General features: G+C 47.4%; 1 protein-coding gene across 2 annotated transcripts in view; it reads left to right on the top strand.

The window, feature by feature from the left end:
• The window catches only part of ccdc82 (coiled-coil domain containing 82), a 142891-nt gene that overhangs the window by 99342 nt on the left and 17105 nt on the right, over positions 1–26444 (top strand). The window contains exon 8 of one of the 2 annotated variants that reach the window (XM_072476387.1): positions 5317–5715. The exons of the other annotated variant lie outside the window; for it this stretch is intronic. Coding sequence (XP_072332488.1) covers positions 5317–5382 — 66 coding nt within the window. The 3' untranslated portion in view covers positions 5383–5715. Of the gene's footprint in view, positions 1–5316; positions 5716–26444 lie in introns of those variants that run through there. 2 annotated transcript variants of the gene reach the window in all.

Consider the following 26444-nt stretch of genomic DNA (forward strand, 5'->3'; position numbering starts at 1 on the left):
CGGGGCTTGGACAAGATGGCAGTGGACTGAGGGGGAGAAGATGGCGGTGCCCACTGGCAGTGCGTGGTCCGGGAGGTGAAGATGGCGGCGCCCACTGAGTGGTCCCCGCCGTGTGTAGTCCGGGGATTGTGTGTAGACTAGGGGGATGGGGGCGATAGCGGCAACTGCGTGGGCCTGGCACACCGAAGTGCCCCTTTTTGCCGCAAGCCTTGCAAAGGGCATCGCGGGCCGGGCAGCGTTGGCGAGGGTGCTTCTGCTGGCCGCAGAAGTAACATCGGGGATCCTCGGGGTGGGCGGGCTGGCATGTGGCGCAGGCGTACTGGCTCGGTAAGGCCCCCGCTGCAGCAGCCATCTGTGGGGTCCACGAGGGGTAGGAGGGGTGGGCCGCGCGGCTGGTGGGGTAGGCTTGAATGTTACGTGAGGCAACCGTCATGGAGAGCGCTAGCTTCTTTGTTTCAGCTAGGTCGAGCGTGGCCCCTTCTAACAGTCTTTGGCGTATGAGGTCCAACCCAATTCCCGTTACGAATGCATAAGAAGGTTGGAATGTTCCGTGGCCGTAACGGCCTGACAGTCACAGTCCCGGACGAGTGGGATTAGGGCCCGCCAGAAGTCTTCTATGGACTCACCAGGGAGTTGAGAGCGAGTGGCAAGTATGTGCCTGGCGAAGAGCGTGTTCGTTTTCTGTGCGTAGTTTTCTTTGAGAAGCGCCATGGCATCGGCATAGTTCGGGGCATCCTGGATCAGCGGAAACACGTTGGAGCTCAACCTTGAGTATGCAATCTGTATCTTCTGAGCCTCCGGAATAGGGGTGGTCGCTGAGTTGATGCACTCCTCGAAGCAAGCTAGCCAGTGATTAAAGTCCTTTTTGGCGTCGCTTGATTGCAGATCCAGCTGCAGGCGATCTGGTTTGATTCGGAGGTCCATCTTTTAGAAAATCTTAGAGCAATAAATTGAGGCACGATCAATTGAAAAAAGACTAGAGTTGGATACAACTGAGGTTTTATTGCTCTAAGATGTGTGGTCTCCCACAGCAGCTGGTGAAATGGCTGCTGAATGGAGGACACGCATATTTATACTCGGCCTACTGGGTGGAGCCAGCAGGCAGGGACTACCAACATACTTGTAGTACAGATACTACCATACATCACCTTATAGAGATGCAACAGTGGTTTACCACACCTACCAATCAGTTCAGACCCTCTGCTATTTCCTCCAACCCGATTGGGCCCCCTAGCCCTTCTACCAACCCCCCGTCCACCTTCGGGAACTTCAGCCGCCTTAAAAAGTGCCTCATCCCCGCCGGCCCAGCTGGGGGTTCCGACTCATACAACCTGCTGTAAAACTCCTTGAACGCCTTATTAACCCCTGATGAATCTCTGACCAGGTACCCGTCCCCGTCCTTTACTTTCCCTATCTCCCTGGCTGCCTCCCTCTTTCTGAGCTGCTGTGCTAGCATTCTGCTGGCCTTCTCTCCATGTTCATAAATCGCCCCCCTCGCCTTCCTCATCTGCTCCACCGCCTTCCCTGTAGTTTCATGACCCCTTTTAGCCCTCTTTATTGTGCGTGTGAGATTTGTCCTACTTTCCCGATATTCCTCCAAAGCTTCATCAGTTTTAAGTCGCCTAGATCTTATGTATGCTTCATTTTTCATTTTAGCTAGTCTCACAATTCCACCCGTCATCCATGGTTCACTAATCTTGCCATTTCTATCCCTCATTTTCGCAGGGACATGTCTGTCCTGCACTCTAATCAACCTTTCCTTAAAAAACTCCCACATTTCAAATGTGGATTTACCCTTAAACAGCTGCTCCCAATCCAAATTCCCTAGCTCCTGCCGAATTTTGTTATACTTGGCCTTTCCCCCAATTTAGCACTCTTCCTTTAGGACCACTCTCGTCTTTGTCCATGAGTATTCTAAAACTTACGGAATTGTGATCGCTATTCCCAAAGTAATCACCGACTGAAACTTCAACCACCTGGCCGGGATCATTTCCCCAATACCAGGTCCAGTATGGCCCCTTCCCGAGTTGGTCTATTTACATACTGCTCTAAAAAACTCTCCTGGAGGCTCCTTACAAATTCTTCTCCATCTAGGCCTCCAACACTACATGAGTCCCATTCAATGTTGGGGAAGTTAAAATCTCCCATCACAACCACGCTATTGCTCCTACATTTTTCTATAATCTGTCTACATATTTGTACCTCTACTTCACGCTCGCTTTTGGGAGGCCTGTAGTAAAGTCCCAACAATGTTACTGCACCCTTCCTATTTCTTAGCTCTACCCATATTGCCTCAGTGCTCAAATTCTCCATCGTGCCCTCCTTAATCACAGCTGCGATATCATCTCTGACCAGTAATGCAACTCCTCCACCCCTTTTACCTCCCTCTCTATCCCTCCTGAAGCATCTATACCCTGGGATATTTAGTTGCCAGTCTTGCCCTTCCCTCAACCAAGTCTCAGTAATACCAATAACATCATATTCCCAGATACTAATCCAAGCCCTAAATTCATCTGCCTTACCTGCTACACTTCTCTCATTGAAACAAATGCACCTCAGACCATCTGACCCTTTGCGTTCATCATCTTTTCCCTGTCTACTCTTCCCCTTAGTCACATTGAGTTTATTATCTAGTACCTTACTGGCTTTAGTTGTTGCCTCTTTACTGACCTCTAACTTCCTAATCTGGTTCCCATCCCCTGCCACATTAGTTTTGTCTCCAATTTCCACATCTTGGGTGGATTCTCCGATATCGGCGCGATGTCCGCCGACCGACGCCAAAAACGGTGCGAATCAGTCCGGCATCGCGCCGCCCCAAAGGTGCGGAAGTCTCCGCATCCTGAGCGGCCGAGCCCTCACCTTGAGGGGCTAGGCCCGCGCCGGACTGATTTCCGCCCCGCCAGCTGGCGGGAAAGGCCTTTGGTGCCCCGCCAGCTGGTGCAAAACTGACTTTGCTGGGCAGCGCATGCGCAGGAGCGTCAGAGGCTGCTCACGGCATCCCCGCGCATGCGCAATGGAGGGGGTCTCTTCCGCCTCCATGGTGGAGACTATGGCGAAGGCGGAAGGAAAAGAGTGCCCCCACGGCACAGGCCTGCCCGCGGATCGGTGGGCCCCGATCGCGGGCCAGGCCACCGTGGGGGCACCCCCCGGGGCCAGATTGCCCCGGCTGGCGTGGGTTGACAGCGGCGTGACTTCAGCCCATCACGGGCCGGAGAATCGCAGGGGGGGGCCCGCCAACCGGCGCGGCGCGTTTTCCACCCCCGCCAAATATCCGGTGCCGGAGAATTCGGCAACCGGCGGGGGCGAGATTCACGCCAGCCCCCGGCGATTCTCCGACCCGGCGGGGGGGGGGGGGGGGGTCGGAGAATCCCGCCCCTGGTCTCCAATTGCCAACAAATTCAGCTAAAACTAAGAACAAAGAAAACCCCTTCCCTCTGGAAAGTGCTAAGCACCGACTTATCCTTCTCGAGGTTTTTATTTCATGCCGTAGCCCTCTCTAAGCATAATCAAATCACAGTTGGAACTTAACGAACCCCCATATATACAAACACTTTTGTCCAGTGTCAATCTAACTATAGGTTTTACACTTCCAGACACCTGCCTCTTGTTACCCACTTATAATTTGCATTCTAGAAGAAGTGGGAGGCAGTGCTATGGTGGCAATGTCACTGGACAAAAATGAAATAACCACTAGATAAGCTACTTTCATTGTGATATTTATTGTAGGATATAGTCACCATGACCCCTGGAAACACTTTCCTTCTTCAAAATAATGCCTTGGGATCTAGGTGGAGCTTGAGTTTTGAACACCATAAAAACAGTTTAAATAGCATTCATGAGCTATGAGAGTAAAGACATGCAGAAGGAGTGAAAAAGGAAGCAGCAGAAACATGTTTGTAAGCTTGGAAAGTCAATAGCAGGTAGCAAAGCACAGCTTCAGTTATTTGACATTTTCAAAACAAAAATCAGAATATATTGCTTCAAGAGCAATAACGAACAATGCAATAGATCCATGCATTGCTCTGAAAAATCATTTTTTATAACACTGATTGCATTTTGTATCCAACAGCTGTTGTTCCACAGCTCCCTGGCCATACATATGATATTGAATGTAACCATTATCGCTTATGATTATCTTAGAAGACATAACTTCCACAATTACACCATCTGTTAAACTTCCTCTTTCCCTGTGCTCAACTCTTAGTACTGTGTTTGTTGGAACAGTGCCATAAATTTGCATTTCCCTCATGCATCAGGGTTTTCTCTTCTAATTGTGTTTTGAGAGGCAGAATTGCCACTACTGCAAGGTATCTCGCAGAGCAGTTTAAATGGACATCATAACCAACTAGTGAAATGATAATTGCAGTTGGGGCTCCAACCGTAGAAATGTGGCTGCTACATTGCTAATGCTTGCATTTTGTAGGTTTAGTGTATGATGAAGTAATGTTTGCTGGTGAGGTGAACTGTGCATGAAGCAAACCTACTCAAAATTCCCGAAAAGGACATTACACCTGTGATTTGTTGACTGTTTTTGCGGCAGTGTTTTCTCACTTGATGCCACAGTGCTGCACAAGAATGGGGGTTCAGAACTGTTATGGTACTTAGTTGATGCGAAGAGAAAGGTTATGGAGGTGCTCACACTCTGGATTCTTGTAATCACGGAGAGGATTACTTAGGGTGTTGCACACACAATCAAGATGGTGATCTGCTCAATGCCTACGCAAACACTCTGCTAACATCACTACACATCATGTGGTGCAGAACCAGCAAGAATGTATTCCCAGATACATAACATCCCTCCCTCTTTACTTCATTAGAGCAACGACAATAATTAACATTTATTCATCAGACCTCCTGAAATGTTATTGCTATACATATGTACTGTTATGACTCCTTATAGGGACAGAGCTGTGTAACATCCACTTCTGCTCCTACACACCTGAGAATGAACTTTTCGGGTGACTATGGGGTAGAGGTCCCTCCTAATTGGAGGAGCTCCCCACAGAATATAAACTCTGACCTGGAAGCAGTTCAGGGAAGGAGACCCTGCGGGGGGTGAAGTGTGGAGAGGAGTAATTATTGTGATTAATGTGGAATAAAGTGAGTTGTGTCCTGTCAGCCTGACCTCTCGTGGAGTCTTTACCTCCGTCTACAACATCTACAATTCAATAAGACAATCGCTGAGGTGGATATCTATTCCTTTTTTTGTAGAATTCCAACTTTATGGAACTCGGCTACTTGCAACCTCAGAAGTGTCCTCATTCCTTTCTGTAGATGGTACTTCTTGAGTAGTTATTTCAGTATCTTTCACTGTAGGCATTGAAACATCCTCAGAAACAGAATCGGAACTTGTCCCTATCTCTTGTCTCCGTTCCAAAGTAAAGCTCTCCAGATCTTCTAAAAGTAGAACCTCTTCAGAAGTTTCTGCGAACTCACTCCTTGCAATGAGTAACTGATCAGCATGACGTCACCAAACTCTTTCATCATCCGTCTGTACGGTGTATGACATTGGACCTGTCTTTGCTAGAATCATAGCTGGTACCGTTTCTCGTTGGTGGTGTAATTCGTAGTTAACACTGTCTCTCCTTGGTTGAATACTCACGTTTTCTCCCTCCTAGCAATTTATGTTTGTTGTTGGCATTTGAAAATCTCTGAAGTATGTTTGTTGTTTCCTCTTAAACAACAGTAGAACTTTGAGTGGTTGCATGTACAATTTTCCAGTAAGATATTAGAAATTTGTTTACTCTTCTTGAAATGTCCCCTGGTCCTTTGATGCTTTGATAGAATGCTTTAATGATTGCACAAAACGGTTACCCGATCTATTGGTTACTGGATGTTATGGAGCTTACTTGATAGGCTGTATACCGTTCCCTTTCAAATAGTCCTCAACCTCCTTTGAAGTGAACTGCGTACCCTCATCACTGACAATCTACTCCAGTGTTCCAAATCTTGTGAATATTTTGTTAAGTTTCTCAGTGGTCTCCTCAGTCATCGTTGACTTCATGATCGCGACTTCTGCACATTTTGTGTGCGCTTCCACAATCACCAAGAACATGCGACCCTCTAGAGGACCAATATAATCGATGTGTATTCTCTGCCATGGCTGAGTCAGCCATTCCCACAGATATAATAGTTGTAGTGGTGGAGTGTTCCTTAGTTTTGCACAAGATTGGCATTGCCCAAGGACAGCACGGTAGCACAGTGGGTTAGCCCTGCTACCTCACGGTGCCGAGGTCCCGGATTCGACCCCAGCTCTGGGTCACTATCCGTGTGGAGTTTGCACATTCTCCCGGTGTTTGCGTGGGTTTCGCCCCCACAACCCAAAGATGTGCAGGCTAGGTGGATTGGCCACGCTAAATTGCTCCTTAATTGGAAAAAATTAATTGGGTACTCTAAATTTTAAAAAAAGATTGGCATTGCCCAACTTTCTTTTCAATTTGAGCTTCTAATCCTGGCCACCAAAAATAACTGCGTGCCAATTCCTTCATCCTTACTACACTGGAATGTCTCTTCTGTAGTTGGTCAAGGACTCTACTATGCAAGCACAGAGGAATAATCATAAGGTTGTCCCATAATAAAACTTCATTCTGTACTGTGAAGTCAAGTCTTTGTATGATGTAGAGCTTGAGGTCTGAATTTTCCTGTGAATGTCTTGACAATGTTCCTTTTTGGACTAAGTCCATCACCTTCCCCATCACTGGATCAGTTCTTGTTTATCTTTGAACTGGAAATGAAGTCACAGGTACGCTATTCATGAGCGAGAAATACAAAATATTGACAAAATTATCTTTTGGGTGATGCTTGACTTGTAACGTCAATCGTGCATGCAGCTTCGACTTGCAATACTGAACATTGCAACTGTGTGCCCAACCGTCTTCAGCTGTTTGATCAATGAACTTCCTTCCAACATAAGGTCAGAAGAGGGGACGTTCGCTAATGACTGCACAATGTTCAGCAGTATTTGCAACACCTCAGATACTGAAGCAGTTAATTTCCAAATGCAGCAAGACCTGGACAATATCCAGGCTTGGGCTGATAAGTGGCAAGTAACATTCACATCACACAAGTGCCAGACAATGACCATCTCCAATAAGGGAGGATCTAACCATCGCTCTTGACATTCAATGGCATTACCATCACTGAATCCACCAGTATCAACCTGCTGGGCGTTACCATTGATCAGAAACTGAACTGAACTAGTCAGTAAATACTTTGGTACCAGAGCAGATCAAAAGTTAGGAATCCTGCTGCATGTAACTCACCTCCTGACCACCCCCCCCCCCCCACCACCCCCCCCCCCCCCCCCCCCACCCCAAAAGGCTGTCCACCATCTACATGGTACAAGTCAAGAGTGTGTTGGAATACTCTGCACCTGCCTGGATGAGTGCAACTCCAACAACATTCAAGAGGTTTGACACTATCCAGGACAAAACAACCCACTTGATTCCTACCCCTTCCACAAACATTCAAACCCTCTACCACCGACGAACAGTGGCAGCCATGAGCACTATCTGCAAGATACATTGCGGGAACCCACCAAGGTTCCTGAGACAACACCTTCCAGACCCACGTCCACTACCATCTAGAAGACGAGAGCAGCAGATACCTGAGAACATCATCACCAGGACGTTCCCCTCCATGTCACTCACCATCTTGACTTGGAAATATATTGCCATCCCTTCATTTTTGCTGGGTCAAAATCCTGGAACTCCCTCCCTAACAGCACTTCGATGTACCTACACCCCAGGGACTGTAACGGTTAAAGAATGGAGCTCACCGTCACCTTCTGAAGAGCAACTAGGGATGGGTAATAAATGCTAGCCTCACGAGCAACGTCCACATCCCGTAAATTATTATCTTTTAAAATTTCTAATGATTTATGGCTTGAGGTGAGAATGAGTCTTCAGTAACATTTAGCTAGGTGCAGCTCTGAAAATGGATTAAAAGGTTAAGTCTAATTAGGAAATTGCCACTTTGGGTAAGCTCAAATATAATCAAAAGATTTGTATTTGTTCAGTCAGAAGTCAGAATATTCTGAGGATGAATCAAGATGGAACATTGAGTTTTTAAAATGATAATCCAGAATATCGGGAATTTAGTATCGGGAACATTTGTTTTTCTTGCTAAGAGAGAAGATACTGTGATAGACCACATTTGTTGTGCATGGTTCATCAGATATCACAATCAATTAAAATTCATTCACAAAAAAGCTTTTAAAAAAGAACAATAATTCCTGCTGCACAATAGAACTTGGGCATCTGTAGGATAGTTCATAGAACATAGAACAATACAGCGCAGTACAGGCCCTTCGGCCCACGATGTTGCACCGAAACAAAAGCCATCTAACCTACACTATGCCATTATCATCCATATGTTTATCCAATAAACTTTTAAATGCCCTCAATGTTGGCGAGTTCACTACTGTAGCAGGTAGGGCATTCCACGGCCTCACTACTCTTTGCGTAAAGAACCTACCTCTGACCTCTGTCCTATATCTATTACCCCTCAGTTTAAAGTTATGTCCCCTCGTGCCAGCCATATCCATCCGCGGGAGAAGGCTCTCACTGTCCACCCTATCCAACCCCCTGATCATTTTGTATGCCTCTATTAAGTCTCCTCTTAACCTTCTTCTCTCCAACGAAAACAACCTCAAGTCCATCAGCCTTTCCTCATAAGATTTTCCCTCCATACCAGGCAACATCCTGGTAAATCTCCTCTGCACCCGCTCCAAAGCCTCCACGTCCTTCCTATAATGCGGTGACCAGAACTGTACGCAATACTCCAAATGCGGCCGTACCAGAGTTCTGTACAGCTGCAACATGACCTCCCGACTCCGGAACTCAATCCCTCTACCAATAAAGGCCAACACTCCATAGGCCTTCTTCACAACCCTATCAACCTGGGTGGCAACTTTCAGGGATCTATGTACATGGACACCTAGATCCCTCTGCTCATCCACACTTTCAAGAACTTTACCATTAGCCAAATATTCCGCATTCCTGTTATTCCTTCCAAAGTGAATCACCTTACACTTCTCTACATTAAACTCCATTTGCACCTCTCAGCCCAGCTCTGCAGCTTATCTATATCCCTCTGTAACTTGCTACATCCTTCCACACTATCGATAACACCACCGACTTTAGTATCGTCTGCAAATTTACTCACCCACCCTTCTGCGCCTTCCTCTAGGTCATTGATAAAAATGACAAACAGCAACGGCCCCAGAACAGATCCTTGTGGTACTCCACTTGTGACTGTATTCCATTCTGAACATTTCCCATCAACCACCACCCTCTGTCTTCTTTCAGCTAGCCAATTTCTGATCCACATCTCTAAATCACCCTCAATCCCCAGCCTCCGTATTTTTTGCAATAGCCTACCGTGGGGAACCTTATCAAACGCTTTGCTGAAATCCATATACACCACATCAACTGCTCTACCCTCGTCTACCTGTTCAGTCACCTTCTCAAAGAACTCAATAAGGTTTGTGAGGCATGACCTACCCTTCACAAAGCCATGCTGACTATCCCTGATCATATTATTCCTATCTAGATGATTATAAATCTTGTCTCTTATAATCCCCTCCAAGACTTTACCCACTACAGACGTGAGGCTCACCGGTCTATAGTTGCCGGGGTTGTCTCTGCTCCCCTTTTTGAACAAAGGGACCACATTTGCTGTCCTCCAGTCCTCTGGCACTATTCCTGTAGCCAATGATGACATAAAAATCAAAGCCAAAGGTCCAGCAATCTCTTCCCTGGCCTCCCATAGAATCCTAGGATAAATCCCATCAGGTTCCGGGGACTTATCTATTTTCAGCCTGTCCAGAATTGCCAACACCTCTTCCCTACGTACCTCAATGCCATCTATTCTATTAGCCTGGGGCTCAGCATTCTCCTCCACAACATTATCTTTTTCCTGAGTGAATACTGACGAAAAATATTCATTTAGTATCTCGCCTATCTCTTCAGACTCCACACACAATTTCCCATCCCTGTCCTTGACTGGTCCTACTCTTTCCCTAGTCATTCGCTTATTCCTGACATACCTATAGAAAGCTTTTGTGTTTTCCTTGATCCTTCCTGCCAAATACTTCTCATGTCCCCTCCTTGCTCGTCTTAGCTCTCTCTTTAGATCCTTCCTCGCTACCTTGTAACTATCCATCGCCCCAACCGAAACTTCACACTTCATCTTCATATAGGCCTCCTTCTTCCTCTTAACAAGAGATTCCACTTCCTTGGTAAACCACGGTGCCCTCGCTCGACGCCTTCCTCCCTGTCTGACCGGTACATACTTATCAAGAACACGCAGTAGCTGATCCTTGAACAAGCCCCACTTATCCAGTGTGCCCAACACTTGCAGCCTACTTCTCCACCTTATCCCCCCCAAGTCACGTCTAATGGCATCATAATTGCCCTTCCCCCAGCTATAACTCTTGCCCTGCGGTGTATACTTATCCCTTTCCATCATTAACGTAAACGTCACCGAATTGTGGTCACTGTCCCCAAAGTGCTCTCCTACCTCCAAATCCAACACCTGGCCTGGTTCATTACCCAAAACCAAATCCAACGTGGCCTCGCCTCTTGTTGGCCTGTCAACATATTGTTTCAGGAAACCCTCCTGCACACACTGTACAAAAAACGACCCATCTATTGTACTCAAACTATATCTTTTCCAGTCAATATTTGGAAAGTTAAAGTCTCCCATAATAACTACCCTGTTACTTTCGCTCATATCCAGAATCATCTTCGCCATCCTTTCCTCTACATCCCTAGAACTATTAGGAGGCCTATAAAAAACTCCCAACAGGGTGACCTCTCCTTTCCTGTTTCTAACTTCAGCCCATACTACCTCGGAAGATGAGTCCCCATCTAGCATCCTCTCCGCCACCGTAATACTGCTCTTGACTAGCAGCGCCACACCTCCCCCTCTTTTGCCTCCTTCTCTGAGCTTACTAAAACACCTAAACCCCGGAACCTGCAACATCCATTCCTGTCCCTGCTCTATCCATGTCTCCGAAATGGCCACAACATCGAAGTCCCAGGTACCAACCCACGCTGCCAGTTCCCCTACCTTGTTTCGTATACTCCTGGCATTGAAGTAGACACACTTCAAACCACCTACCTGAACACTGGCCCCCTCCTGCGACGTCAAATCTGTGCTCCTGACCTCTATACTCTCATTCTCCCTTACCCTAAAACTACAATCCAGGTTCCCATGCCCCTGCTGCATTAGTTTAAACCCCCCCTAAGAGCACTAACAAATCTCCCCCCCAGGATATTTGTGCCCCTCAGGTTCAGATGTAGACCATCCTGTCTGTAGAGGTCCCACCTTCCCCAGAAAGAGCCCCAGTTATCCAAAAATCTGAATCCCACCCGCCTGCACCATCCCTGTAGCCACGTGTTTAAATGCTCTCTCTCCCTATTCCTCATCTCACTATCACGTGGCACGGGCAACAACCCAGAGATAACAACTCTGTTTGTTCTAGTTCTGAGCTTCCATCCTAGCTCCCTGAAAGCCTGCCTGACATCCTTGTCCCCTTTCCTACCTATGTCGTTGGTGCCAATGTGGACCACGACTTGGGGCTGCTCCCCCTAAGGACCCAGAAAACACGATCCGAGACATCACGTACCCTTGCACCTGGGAGGCAACATACCAAACGTGAGTCTCTCACGCTCCCACAAAATCTCCTATCTGTGCCCCTGACTATAGAGTCCCCAATTACTAATGCTCTGCTCCTCTCCCCCCTTCCCTTCTGAGCAACAGGGACAGACTCCGTGCCAGAGGCCCGTACCCCATGGCTTACCCCTGGTAAGTCCCCCCCCCCCACAAGTATCCAAAGCGGTATACTTGTTTCTCAGGGGAACGACCGCAGGGGATCCCTGCACTGACTGTTTTTTCCCAGTCCCTCTTACAGTTACCCACCTATCTCCAATCTTTGGTGTAACTAATTCCCTGAAGCTGCTATCTATGACCCCTTCTGCCTCCCGAATGATCCGAATTCTTCCAACTCCAGCTCCAGTTCCCTAACTCGGTCTTGGAGGAGCTGGAGATGGCAGCACTTCCTGCAGGTAAAATCAGCAGGGACACTAACTGCATCCCTCACCTCAAACATCCTGCAGGAGGAACATTGCACTCCCTTCCCTGCCATTCCTCTAACTTTCTACCAAGATCTGGCTAACAACTAAATTAAATTTTTATAAAAAATAATAATAATATAATAAAATATGGTACTTACCTCAGACCAATGGGTTTTATTATTAGGTTAGAGGAGGAGGGCGGGTGGGAGACACTACACGTGTAGTGTCTTGGGTTTCCTCTCCACCAGAATTTATTGGTGAGGGTCTTCCCAGACGTCCGCGGGTCGACTTCCTGATCCCGCCTAAAAAACTAATTTAAAAAAAAAAGAAAAATTCTCAGCTCCTGCTGAAATTGACTAACCAGCCAGCTGTTCTCACGCCGCCGAAATCGACTGGCCTGCCCCTGCAAAGACAAGTGCTTTTAAAGGTTGACTTACCTCCCAGCAACCTCCTTCCGCAATGCTCCCGCTGAAACTGACTCACCAGCTGTTCTCCCGCCGAAATCGACTGGCCTGCCCCTGCAAAGACAAGTGCTTTTAAAGGTTGACTTACCTCCCAGCAACCTCCTTCCGCAATGCTCCCGCTGAAACTGACTCACCAGCTGTTCTCACGCCGCCGAAATCGACTCAGTTCACCCAGGAACATCATGTATGTTCAAGTTTACCCCATGAGCGATGACCTTTCAGAACAGTACCAATCACTGTCAACAGTGAAAAGATTATTCACTGGTTTTATTCCAAAAGTATTGAAGATCTTTACCTGAGGGTCGGAGTGTCAAATGGCTTATGAAGAGAGGTCTGGTATGGGCACATTTCATTCTACTATTTAGCAAGTTTCAGTCTGATAGCCAACTTGATTGACTACATTTTCCTTTTACAAAAGCCATGTAAGTCGAACATTGGCACATGAACAACAAAATCTTTATTTTACTAAAAAAATATTTTTTATTCAATTTGTGTCTTCAGAACAAAGTTTGGAGTTTTAAATTGTTTCAGAACAGGTGCAGTTTAAAGCCCAATTAAACTTTTTCTCTGATTTACCTTGAACATAATCTATTCTGCCTTCATCAACCTGTGATTTTCTGGCCATGTACTTCAATGGGGCGTGTAGAAGTGGAAACCCCCAGCCAATTTGTTCTAAAGTAATTATTCACAAGCAGTACTCACATTGCCTCAGCGGAGTATAGGCAGATTCCAGCTTTTGCCTCATCGAGTTCCTGATCTCACACATGTTCATCTGCCCCTGAGCACAGGCAAAACATCTACCTATAGGAGAAAGTGGAATCATTGGCAAATCTCCACTGGTAGTCCTTGGCACCTCCTGGCAATTGGTTGAAAATTGTCACTTCCATATCTACTGATAAAGGTGAACTGTGAATATTGTTTTAAAAAAAAGAACCTCATGTCATAGACACTAAAGTGGCACCTCCAATACCCCAATGAATGAAGCTGCCATATGGTATCCCCCACATCCATACTGACCAGGAGGGTCCCATCAAACAATTAATATTCTAATAACTAGCGAAGGGAAGAAAAGGGTAGGGTGATATATAAAGGTTGTATGTCCTCATAATAGAGTAAATAATCTCCAAGTCAACTGCGATCACGTATCATTTATCTTTTTACATATCATTAAGCTCCTTAGACAGCACCTTCCAAACCCATGACCACCACCATTTAGAAGGACAAGAGCAGCAGATACCTGAGAACACCACCACGTGGAGGTTCCCCTGCAAGCCACTCACCATCCTGACTTGGAAATACATCATCATTCCTTCACTGCCACTGGGTCAAAATCATGGAACTCCCTAACAAGACTGTGGGTATACCTACACCTCATGGACTACAGTGGTTCAAGAAGGTAGCACACCACCACCTTCTCAAGGGCAACTAGGGATGGGCAATAAATGCTGGCCAACTCAATGGTGCCCTCACTCCTTGAATTAATGAAAAAGATAAATAAACCGGCAAAATATTCCTTTAAGAATTCATTTTTATGAACTGCAACCTAAATTAACAAAGTAAACCCTGAGAATTTCCTTGAGGAATGTTGTTTCTGAATTTCCAAACAGGACAGTTTGAATAATTGCTATTGTTAGGATACCGGATCAGACCCCAACCTTTATTAGGATACTGGATGAGAACTCCAAACAATTTCTCTATTTGTAAAACTGTGAATAAAGAATACTTGACCCGACGAGTGATGACGAGTTTATGCTAAAACGAATGTTAATTTAAACACAGAATTAGCCACATTAAGATCAAAGAAATAGCTTTATAATTATCAATTAAACAGTTCTTAAACAAAAGGGAATAATCTTGAACTTACTATCTATATCTGCCACCATTCCAATTAAGCAACCAATACATTTCAAATGCCAGTTATAAATAAAGTTACTAAAACAGGCTACTTGCTTAGCTGTGTGGAGACTTTTGGAGAGAGTTCCTTTCAAGAGCAGATTCAGTACACTTCTGTTCAACCTAACAGCATTTGGCAAAACTGCTGTTCAACCTAAAATCCTATAACAGGGGTTGGTGCAGTGGCACTGTGGTCAGCATTGCTGCCTCGCAGCGCTGAGGACCCAGGTTCGATCCCGACCCGGGTCACTGTCTGTGTGGGGTTTGCACATTCTCCACGTGTCTATGTGGGTCTCGCCCCCACTAACCAAAGATGTGCAGGGTAGGTGGATTGGCCATGCTAAATTGCCCCTTAATTGGAAACAAATAATTGGGTACACTTTAAAAAAAAAATGTTTTAAATCCTATAACAGAGTGGCTCCTCTCATTAATTACATCTTCTGCATCCCAATAAGTTCCATGACCTGCTTAGCTAGGACTAAACACTATTCCATCATAAATTTTCTAAACTCCAGAGAATCTCCAGCAATCAAAACATGATTCCATTAGCCCTTTATCTGTAACCAAGTAAGTGGTTGGAATCAATCATTAACTCAGCTTTTACGACTCTTTAATTACAGCTTTAGCAGACATACTGCCTCTATATTTTAAACCAAGCTTTTTAATAACATTACTGCCACAGAATATAATTCACAATACATAGCAATTTCTACCTTCATCACACTATAGCTATTGTAGAAAAGTGTGTTCTTCCTCATCACAATTTCAATATTTGGATCATGCTATGCTCCTCATCGGGACAATAACCTTTAAATAGAGAGGAGTTTCCCAAACAGTCACAATGGAAATAAACAAGTGGGCAAGATTTCACTTTTTAAAACTTTTGCTGAAACAAATAAACTAAAAATCAGCAGAGATCAAACATTAATTACCAGGCAACTACAACATCAAACTGAAGAAAAAGCATTCAGTAACTAACAGCTAAAATATGTCTTCAGAAATGTCTATGCAATGCCACATTTCTGGATTCCAGAAACGGTCCCACATCCAATCCCAGCTCGCTAGCAGAAGTTCACTTCTCCCCGCCATACCTGGTCGAAACTTGCAACGTCATTCGACACTTGTTCTACTCGACCCTAGTTTTCCCAGTTTGGTTGCCACCAACATGACACATCTTGGTGACTCTCCATTTCTTAAATCTTCATTAGCCTTCTATGTTTTGTTTCCTTTCTTTTGAACAGAAACAAAACGCTCACCAGCATCCTGTTTGGGTGTTAACCCAAAACCAGTTCACCCTGCTGTCCTTTGTAGCTCCCTGTAGCTCCTTGGTTTCTGTGTATTAAACAGCAGCTGTCCGTTTTCTGTGAGATACAGTGAAAAGATGTTAAAACTGCCTCCCCACTTCAACAGATTTCTGTTTGATGTTCTGTCCCCGTGGCAACTGGATCATGCGTGAGCTGAGATGTTTATCTGGAATTATCTGTTTTGCTTTCAGTTAATGCTGCATTCCAAAACATAACCGTCTTGTATAGTTTAATGTTCATGACAATAATGCCATAACTTTGAGCCTGTTTGATTCTGTTTTATATCTGATATAAGACCATTAATAATCTGGATTTCCTTGTAACTCTGCCATTTATTTATTTACCAAGGAAAGGTGATCAGTTGCCTTGCAAAAGCCAATGAGAGCTCCATGAAACTATGGGGCTGATTTACTGAGTCACTGCCCAGTGAGAAAAGGGCAATGGCAGTGCAGCAATTATTGTCCATTCCAGTCCCCAATATAGCCACAGCTATTTCCAAGGTGTCTGCATCAGGTGAAAATTTCCTTTTTAATTGGAGTCAGGTGCCAGTTGTGGGAATAATAGGCTTTGTGCATAAATGCTCCTTGTGGCCCACCACAACCACCTAGCCTGCTCCTGACCCAGAGGCATGCCCGGCCCCTCTCCTCCGAACATGGAAATTTGAGCCTGGATCTGCAGAGGAACCACTGGAATCCATGCTCAACTCCCCTTCCTGATTGGACAGCTGCCTAATTTGGTGCGCCGTTTTTATCCAAATGAATACTGGACTTCAAAATGGCTCCAGCCTCTTGCTGAAGACATTGAGCAGGCGGTGCAATTGCATGGCCTGTCTGGAGTCAAAATTGCCCTCTGAATTTCTTGTTACCTACCTCACCCAAAAGCATTGATTTGTGGAAGACTGATTTTGTGAAGGATGGTAGAAAGAGGGAAAATCGACCGTGGATATCTAAGGAAATAAGGGAGAGTATCAAATTGAAGGAAAAAGCATACAAAGTGGCAAAGATTAGGGGAGACTAGAGGACTGGGAAATCTTTAAGGGGCAACTGAAAGCTACTAAAAAAGCTATAAAGAAGAGTAAGATAGATTGAGAGTAAACTTGCTCAGAATATAAAAACAGATAGTACAAGTTTCTACAAATATCTAAAACAAAAAAGAGTGGCTAATGTAAATATTGGTCCTTTAGAGGATGAGAAGGGAGATTTAATAATAGGAGATGAGGAAATGGCTGAGGAACTGAACAGGTATTTTGGGTCGGTCTTCACAGTGGAAGACACAAATAACATGCCAGTGACTGATGGAAATGAGGCTATGACAGGTGAGGATCTTGAGACGATTGTTATCACTAAGGAGGTAGTGATGGGCAAGCTAATGGGGCTAAAGGTAGACAAGTCTCCTGGCCCTGATGGAATGCATCCCAGAGTGCTAAAAGAGATGGCTAGGGAAATTGCAAATGCACGAGTGATAATTTACCAAAATTCACTAGGCTCTGGGGTGGTCCCGGCGGATTGGAAATTAGCAAACGTGACACCACTGTATAAAAAAGGAGGTAGGCAGAAAGCGGGTAATTATAGGCCAGTTAGCTTAACTTCGGTAGTAGGGAAGATGCTGGAATTTACCATCAAGGAAGAAATAACGAGGCATCTCGATGGAAATTGTCCCATTGAGCAGACGCAGCATGGGTTTATAAAGGGCAGGTCATACCTAATTAATTTAGTGGAATTTTTTGAAGACATTACCAGTGCGGTAGATAACAGGGAGCCAATGGATGTGGTATATCTGGATTTCCAGAAAGCTTTTGACAAGGTGCCACACAAAAGGTTGCTGCATAAGATAAAGATGCATGGCATTAAGGGTAAAGTAGAAGCTTGGATAGAGGATTGGTTAATTAATAGAAAGCAAAGATTGGGGATTAATGGGTGTTTCTCTGGTTGGCAATCAGTAGCTAGTGGTGTCCGTCAGGGATCAATGTTGGGCCTACAATTGGATGTCCCGAAGCGTGGTACATTGGCGAGACCATGCAGACGCTGCGACAACGAATGAACGGACATCGCGCAACAATCACCAGGCAGGAATGTTCTCTTCCAGTCGGGGAACACTTCAGCAGTCAAGGGCATTCAGCCTCTGATCTCCGGGTAAGCGTTCTCCAAGGCGGCCTTCAGGACCCGCGACAACGCAGAATCGCCGAGCAGAAACTTATAGCCAAGTTCCGCACACATGAGTGCGGCCTCAACTGGGACCTGGGATTCATGTCGCATTACATTCATCCCCCACCATTTGGCCTGCAAAATCCTACCAACTGTCCTGGCTTGGTACAATTCACACCTCTTTAACCTGGGGTTACCCCATCTCTGGATCTGTAAAGATTTAATCACCTGCTAATGCTCGCATTCCTAGCATTGTTTGGCATCTTTGAATTTGTCTATATATGTGTTTCTGGAACAGACCTCTTCATTCACCTGAGGAAGGAGCAGCGCTCCGAAAGCTAGTGACATCGAAACAAACCTGTTGGACTTTAACCTGGTGTTGTAAGACTTCGTACTGGGCCTACAATTGTTCACAATTTACATAGATGATTTGGAGTTGGGGACCAAGTGCAATGTGTCCAAGTTTGCAAACGATACTAAGATGAGTGGTAAAGCAAAAAGTGGAGAGGATACCGGAGGTCTGCAGAGGGATTTGGATAGGTTAAGTGAATGGGCTAGGGTCTGGCAGATGGAATACAATGTTGACAAATGTGAGGTTATCCATTTTGGTAGGAATAACAGCAAAAGGGATTATTATTTAAATGATAAAATATTAAAACATGCTGCTGTGCAGAGGGACCTGGGTGTGCTAGTGCATGAGTCGCAAAACGTTGGTTTACAGGTGCAACAGGTGATTAAGAAGGCAAATGGAATTTTGTTCTTCATTGCTAGAGGGATGGAGTTTAAGACTAGGGAGGTTCTGCTGCAATTGTATAAGGTATTAGTGAGGCCACATCTAGAGTATTGTGTTCAGTTTTGTTCTCGTTACCTGAGAAAGAACGTACTGGCGCTGAAGGGGTTGGATTACGAGGAGAGATTGAGTAGACTGGGACTGTACTCGTTGGAATTTAGAAGGATGCGGGGGGGGGGATCTTATAGAAACATATAAAATTATGAAGGGAATAGATAGGATAGATGCGGACAGGTTGTTTCCACTGGTCGGGGAAAGCAGAACTAGGGGGCATAGCCTCAAAATAAGGGGAAGTAGATTTAGGACTGAGCTTAGGAGAAACTTCTTCACCCAAAGGGTTGTGAATCTATGGAATTCCTTGCCCAGTGAAGCAGTTGAGGCTCCTTCATTAAATGTTTTTAAGATAAAGATAGATAGTTTTTTGAAGAATAAAGGGTGTTCAGGCCGGAAACTGGAGCTGAGTCCACAAAAGATCAGCCATGATCTCATTGAATGGCGGAGCAGGCACGAGGGGCCAGATGGCCTACTCCTGCTCCTAGTTCTTATGTTCTTATGTTCACTTGTATCTATAGGCCTTAGTCAAGTAGCCGTTCTTTATCGCTGCATTTGACAGTGAATGTTGGCAGTATCAATAGCCTAGCTGTACTGTTCATGCATGCACTGAGTAGCAATTCAACAAGCTCATACTGAGTATTCCCCCTTTCTGACACAAAATGATCCACTGATTCAACATCAACTAGTTATTGAACCCGGGAACCACGCTGGTCTGTTTTCTTCAGTGCTGCTTTATTTAGGATATTTACTGGTCAGGGAAATTTATAATGACTAGGTACATATCCGTGTACCACAGTCTGAGTTTGAAAATAATTTCATTGTAAGGAAGAGTTTGCATTAGCAATGACATTCAGCACTTCACAATGAAGTACTTTTGATAATGGAGTCACTGCTGCAATGTAGGAAATGTGTCGCAGGTTTGCAGACAGCAGTTGGGCCAGCACGATGGCGCAGTGGTTAGCACTACTGTCTCATGGCACTGAGAACCTGGGCTTGACCCCGGCCCCGGGTCACTGTCCGTGTGGAGTTTGCAAATTCTCCCCGTGTTTGCGTGGGTATCACCCCCACAACCCAAATATGTGCAGGGTAGGTGAATTGGACACGGTAAATTGCCCCTTAATTGGGAAGAAATATGAATTGGGCACTTTAAAATTATTTTTTTAAAGTTTGCAGACTGCAATTTCCCAATGTTGTAACCTACACGAGACCCAGGGGGCCAGGCCGATTAGGCTCCCCGTGAGTCTCGTGGAGTATGAGCATTTCCGCTTTGAGGCGGTGCGCCCTCATCAGCGGGAGAGCAACCCAGAATATAAAAATCCAGCCCAAGTGATAGTGTCTTTGTTCTTCTGTGAATAAATCTTTCGTTCCTTACACTCCCTGTGTGGCCAATTCAACACTAGCGACGAGGATTAAGTGGAGCTGCAGGTAGCGCCATTTTCGCTGTACACGGCCGACTCTCCAAAGACCTCTGTAGGTTTTTCATCTGACTCAGCGATGCCGCATTTCGGGAAGCTGGAAGTATTTGATGCAGGTATTGAAGATTAGTCACAGTATATCGAGCAGATGCATTATTTTCTTCGGGCCAACGCGATTATTAGAGATGAGCGCCAGACCGTGATTCTCTTGATGGCATGTGGAGCACTCACCTTTAGTGTGATGAAGAACGTAACATACCCCGCCACCCCGCACTCGTTCATGGACCTGGTAGCACTTGTGGTAGATCATTTCACCCCCAAACCATCAGTCAGTCACCGTCCAACACTACCATTTTAGTACTGCAGAACAGATCCCTGGGAAGACATAATGAAATTTTGGGCACATCTCAGGAACCTCATGGCACTGCCCTCTCCGAAATGTTGCGACCCATCAACCCAGCGGGTGTTACTCGCTGAGCCTCAACTGGACCTGAAGAGAGCCATGGAAAGTGTCACAGGAAAGCACAGAAAAGGGTGTAAAAGAATTGCAGGGGATGGAAGTTCTTAGTTTAGGCCACACCCTTCTCTGGAGCACGGCACCCCCTCGACCAGGCAACCCCGGATCTCCACCCTGGGCGGCAACGCGCCGGGGTCAGGCCGGTGGCCAAGGACCTCAGCCACCAGGCGGGACTCCTCCCCCAATATGGATGAGGAAGACCCCAGGCATTGTGGGACATGTGGTGGCAAAAAACGGCTTCCATGAGATGGTGTGTCTGCTCGTCACCCTGCTGGTAGCCGCCCGGCCAGGTCCTACACCTTTTTTGTGAAAGGGCCCACGGATGATTGTCCTACCATTGAACTGCGTTTCCACACCCATAGTCACGGTTTCAGTCAATGGTCTACGGGCGTCGGTTCACAGTATTGTCTGATCACAAGCTGCTTCTGGGGCTATTCAAGGAGGCTGCAGCTATCCCGCCCAGCGCATTGGCCAGAATTCAGTGGTGGGCCCTCTTACTCGCGCTGTATGAATATGTGCTGGAAAACCACCAGGAGACACAGATCGCGCATGCGGAACCTTTGAGTAGGCTCCCAACACCGACGCCCCCCAAGGCCGACGCGGTCGTTGCTGCGATGCATTTTATAGATACATTGCCAGTCCCGGCACCCGGGTACGTGCGTGGACCCAAACAGACCCCCTGTATCCAAGGTTCGTCCTATCGTCTTTAATGAGATGCAGCATCTCACACGCTCCCCAGCAAACTGAAGACTATTACCACAGAAATTGCTGAGTTCAACGTGGAAATGAGATGAAATGAAAATGAAATGAATGAAAAATGAAAATCGCTTATTGTCACGAGTAGGCTTCAATGAAGTTACTGTGTAAAGCCCCTAGTCGCCACATTCCGGTGCCTGTTCGGGGAGGCTGGTACGGGAATTGAACCGTGCTGCTTTAAAAGCCAGTGATTTAGCCCAGTGAGCTAAACCAGCCCCTTCATTGGGAAAAAAGGTGAATTGGGTACTTTAAAATTATTTTTTAAAAGTTTGCAGACTGCAATTTCCCAAAGTTGTAACCTACACGAGACCCAGGGGGCCAGGCTGATTAGGCTCCCCGTGAGTCTCGTGGAGTATGAGTATAATCGTTTTCAGGACATGCGTTCTGGTTCCACACAAAGGCCCTATCTTTACAGACCTCCATAATGGGCACCCCAGCATGTCTAAAATGATGATGCTCGCCTGCAGGTTCATGTGGTGGCCAGGTTTGGAGGCGGAGATTGAGAGACTCGCCTGGTAATGTGGAATGTGCCAGGAGCAGCAGAAGCTCCCACCTGCAGCACCACTTCATCCCTGGGAGTGTCTGAGTCGCCTGTGGGTACACCCCCATGCCGATTTTGCCAGCCCTTTTCAGGGGTCCATGTTCATCCTCCTTACTGATGCACACTATAAGTGGCTGGACATCGTCAGGATGTCATCGACAACTTCGAGGGCGATGGTTGAGATGCTTCGACTTTCATTTAGTACTCACTGCATTCTGGAGGTACTGGTCAATGGAACACCATTTATTAATGTGAAGTTTGCAAATTTCATGAGGATCAATGGAGTACGCTGCATACACACTGCCCCATGTCACCCCACTTCCAACAGTTTGGCCGAGCAGGCGGTCCAGAAGTTCAAGCGGCAATGAACAAGCAGACCACAGAGTCCCTTGACACGTGTTTGCCACGCTTCCTTTTCTGCTACTGCCCCACACGGCATGCCGCCGCTGGTGTGGCGCTGGCAGAACATCTCATAGGTCGTCGGCTTTGGACTCACCTCAGCCTGACATTACCCAATATTGGCGTGAAGGTGCACCACAGACAGGAGCAGCTGGGGCATTGCCCTGTCGAGCAAGCCCCACCTAGATGGTTCGCACCAGGCAACACGGTCCATGTGCGCAGTTTCGGAGACAGTGCCAAGTGGATTCCAAGCACTGTCATCCAGCAGACCAGGCCAGTGTCGTACCGGTTTCGTGTGCAGGACCTGGGGTCAAGTAGGCACCTTGCTCATCTCTGCAGTAGGAGCTCTGTATTGTGCGATGCCCTTTTGGAGGGCCCAGCACAGTCCCTGGACGCCCCTTCGCCACGGACACCATCCCATGGGGGTTTCGACGCCGAGATGCTAGATGCCGGGGATTCGGACTCCGAGATGGAGGTGCCACCACCGGATGTTGCCAGTGACAAATCTCCGGACAACCTGGCACTGATGGTGGTACCACCGAGGCATCGAACACCCGCCCACTATATGCCTCCTGGCCCTGCCCCGACGACACCTGAGAGGCAGCCACTAGCAAAGTGGTGCAGGGCTCCGCCTCCGCGGCCTCCTTTTTCAGATGCATTTTCGGACATTGCGGGGGAGGAATGTTGCAACCTACACACGACCCACGACGTTTGGCCAATTAGGCTCCCGTGAGTCTCGTGGAGTACGCACTTCCCTGCTGAGGGGTGGAGCTCCCTCATCAGCGGGAACGCAATCTAAAATACAAAAACCCTGCCCGAGTATGGGCTAGGTGCCAGGAGCCCCTCCTGGAACCAGTGTCTATAGTGTCTTCATTCTTCTGTAAATAAATCTTTTGTTCCTGAGGCTTCCTGTGTGGCCGCGTCTGTGAACTCAACACCCAGATAAGCTGTTTAGAGTGTTAGTTTATGGCTGCTGTTGAGTAAAGAGTCAAGAGTTCTGCTGCTTTCCCAAACACCATGGGCACAATTCTCCGCTCCCGCGCCAGTTGGGAGAATCGCCTGGCGCGCCATTTTTCCCTGCGACGCCGGTCCGACGCCCTCCCGCAATTCACCCAAGCGGCGAGAATGGCCCCGTCGAGTTCTGCGCGACGCAGGCGGAGAATCGCCCGGGACACCCAAAATGGCGATTCTCCGCTACACCCGCTATTCTCCGGCCCGGATGGGCCGAGCGGCCTGCCCAAAACAATGGCTTCCCACCAGCACCATCCACACCTGGTCGTTGCCGGCGGGAACAGCGCGGGAACGCTGCGGGGGCGGCCTGTGGGGGGGGGCGAGGGGGTTTCTTTCACCGGGGTAGGACTCAAAAGGGGTCTGGCCCGCGATCGGTGCCCACCGATCGGCGGGCCGGCCTCTCTGAAGGAGGTCCTCCTTTCCTCCGCGTCCCGCAAGATCCATCCGACATCTTCTTGCAGGGTGGCCTCGGGGAGGACGGCAACCACGCATGCGCGGGTGACGCCAGTTACGCGGCGGATGACGCGGCGCCGCTTTTATGCGGCGCCAATGCCCGATGTGCGCTGACGACGCTGCTTTCGCGACACGCCCCCCGAGTTTCGTGCGGCCCCGATCCTAGCCCATTTTCGGGCCCTGAATCGGTCGAGATCGGGGCCATTTCGCGCCGTCGTGAACCTCGACGCCGTTCACGATGGCGTGGGCACTTAGTCGCGGGAGCGGAGAATCGCGCCCCTTTATTTTTCCTTGAACACACGCCATACAAAACCCTATCACCACACCAAGTGCCATCTGCAACCCCTTTACATATCAGTGTCAATTATTGGATACTTAACATCAATTTGATATGTAATTGGACTGTCTCTTCACTCATTCCTAACAATGAGTGCCATTGGTTAAGGGATATCTATAATTCCAGGACACTGGGAAAGCTCCCCTGCTCTTCTTGAATGAAACCAAAGGATATTTTGTGTGCATCAGAGGGGACAAATGAAGCCTCCATCTAACAACTAATTCAAAAGGTCCTGCACTGAAACGCCAGCCTAGATAAAATGTGTAAGTGTCTGGACTAACACTTGAACCCAGAACTTTCCGACTTCAAGGCAAGAGAGCCACCATTGAACCATAGTTCAGTGACTCATCTAAAAGCCTCAGATCATAGACTAAAATAAGATGCTAAACAAAGGCCCATCTGCCTATTTATTATAATTTAAAAGGTCCCGTTACATACTTAAGAGTAGAGCAGGGTCTACCGCTGATGTCTATGCTAAAGTTCAACGTTCAGCCATTAACACCAAAACACTGCAGTTTGTGAAACTTTGCTGTGTTCAAGTCAGCGGCTGCATTCTCCTACAATTGCCAATAATTTTACTTATTTTTTTGAAAAATATTTTCTTGGAGGTATTTTCAAATATATACAGAACAGAAACAAGCAAACCTTGTGGAGAACCCCTTCTCCGCCCCTCTTCTGCCCAACTTGATCTTTTTCTAGGTGGAGGAACTCTGCCAAGTCGCTCACCCACGTCCCCGCTTTCGGCGGCTCTGAGTCCCGCCAGCACAGCAAGATCCACCTCCAGGCTATCAGGGAGGCAAAGGCTACCACATCAGCCTCTCTCCCCACCTACACTCCCAGATCCTCTGATACTCCAAATATCACGCCCCCCCCCCCCCCCCCCGCCCGCCCCGCCCATGGGCTTGGCGCCCCTCCATTCCCATGATCTTCGACATTACATTCGCAAACTCTTTCCAGAACCCCTCCAACTTTGGACATGCCCAAAACATATGGACATGGTTCACCAGTTCCCCTGCACACCGCCCACACCTATCTACCACCCCGGGAAAAAAATGACTCATCCTGGACCCCGTGCACCACCTTAAACTGTATTGCACATGACGAAGACGAGTTTATCCTCTGCAGCGCCTCACTCCACACCACAGCTTGCATCACACCTCCCAACACCTCTTCCCACTTGCGCCGGACCTCCTCTACCACAGCATCCTCCCTCTCCATCGCCTCCCCATATGTTTCTGCACCTTGCCCTCACCTATCTCATCCTCGGACAGAAGCTTGACCTGTCGCGCTGGAGGCAACAGCTGCGGGAATGAACCCATCTCTTTCCTCAAGATGTCCCTCACCTGCAGGGACCCGAACCCATTCCCCTTCGGCAGCAAGTACACCTCCTCAGGCTCCTCCAATTCTGTAAACCTAACCTCCACAAACAGGTCCTGTATATACTCTATCCCCAACCGCCCCCACCACCGGAACCTAGCATCCAAACCCACCGGAACAAACCTGTGGTTGCCACAAATCGGCACCCACAGGGACAGGCCTTCCATCCTATAGTGCTGCCGGCATTAATTCCACACCCTCAACGCTGATACCACCACCGGGCCCATGGAGTACCTGGCCAGTAGGAACAGCAGAGGTGCCAACAATAGTGCCCTCAGACTGGCCCCTTTACACAAAGACTCCTCCATCCATTCCCACACCACCTCGCCTCCACTGCCCACTTCCATACCATAGCTATGTTCGCCATCCAGTAATAATTCTGCAGATTATGCAGCGCCAGCCTCCCGTCCTGGTCCTGGTCCTGGTCCGGGGAATCTTACCTGCCCACACAAAACCCTACTGAAAAAAGACTTGGGCAAAGAAATTGGGAGATTCTGAAACGTGAACGGAAACTTTGGGAGCACCGTCATCTTTACTGTCTGGACCCTTCCAGTCACCGACAGAGGCAGCACATCCCACCTCCGGAAGTCCTCCTTCATTCCCTCCACCAGCTTTGCCAGATTCAAGTTGTACAGCTGGGCCCAGCTCTTTGCCACATGTATCCCAAGATAGTGAAAGCCCGCTTCTATCAACCAAACGACAACCTCCTTAAACTCGTCCCCTGTCTCCGGGACGTTGATCGGGAATACCTCACTTTTCCCCATATAGAGGTTATACCCCAAAAAAAGACTGAACTCCCCCAAGATCCCCATAATCCTGTCAAAACTTTCAACCGGGTTAGCAACATATAACAAGAGATCATCAGCGTAGAAAGAGACTCGGTGCTCCACCCAGCCAATCCCCCCCCCT

Source organism: Scyliorhinus torazame, chromosome 15, assembly GCF_047496885.1.
Source record: "Scyliorhinus torazame isolate Kashiwa2021f chromosome 15, sScyTor2.1, whole genome shotgun sequence".
NCBI classification, from domain to species: Eukaryota; Metazoa; Chordata; class Chondrichthyes; order Carcharhiniformes; family Scyliorhinidae; genus Scyliorhinus; species Scyliorhinus torazame.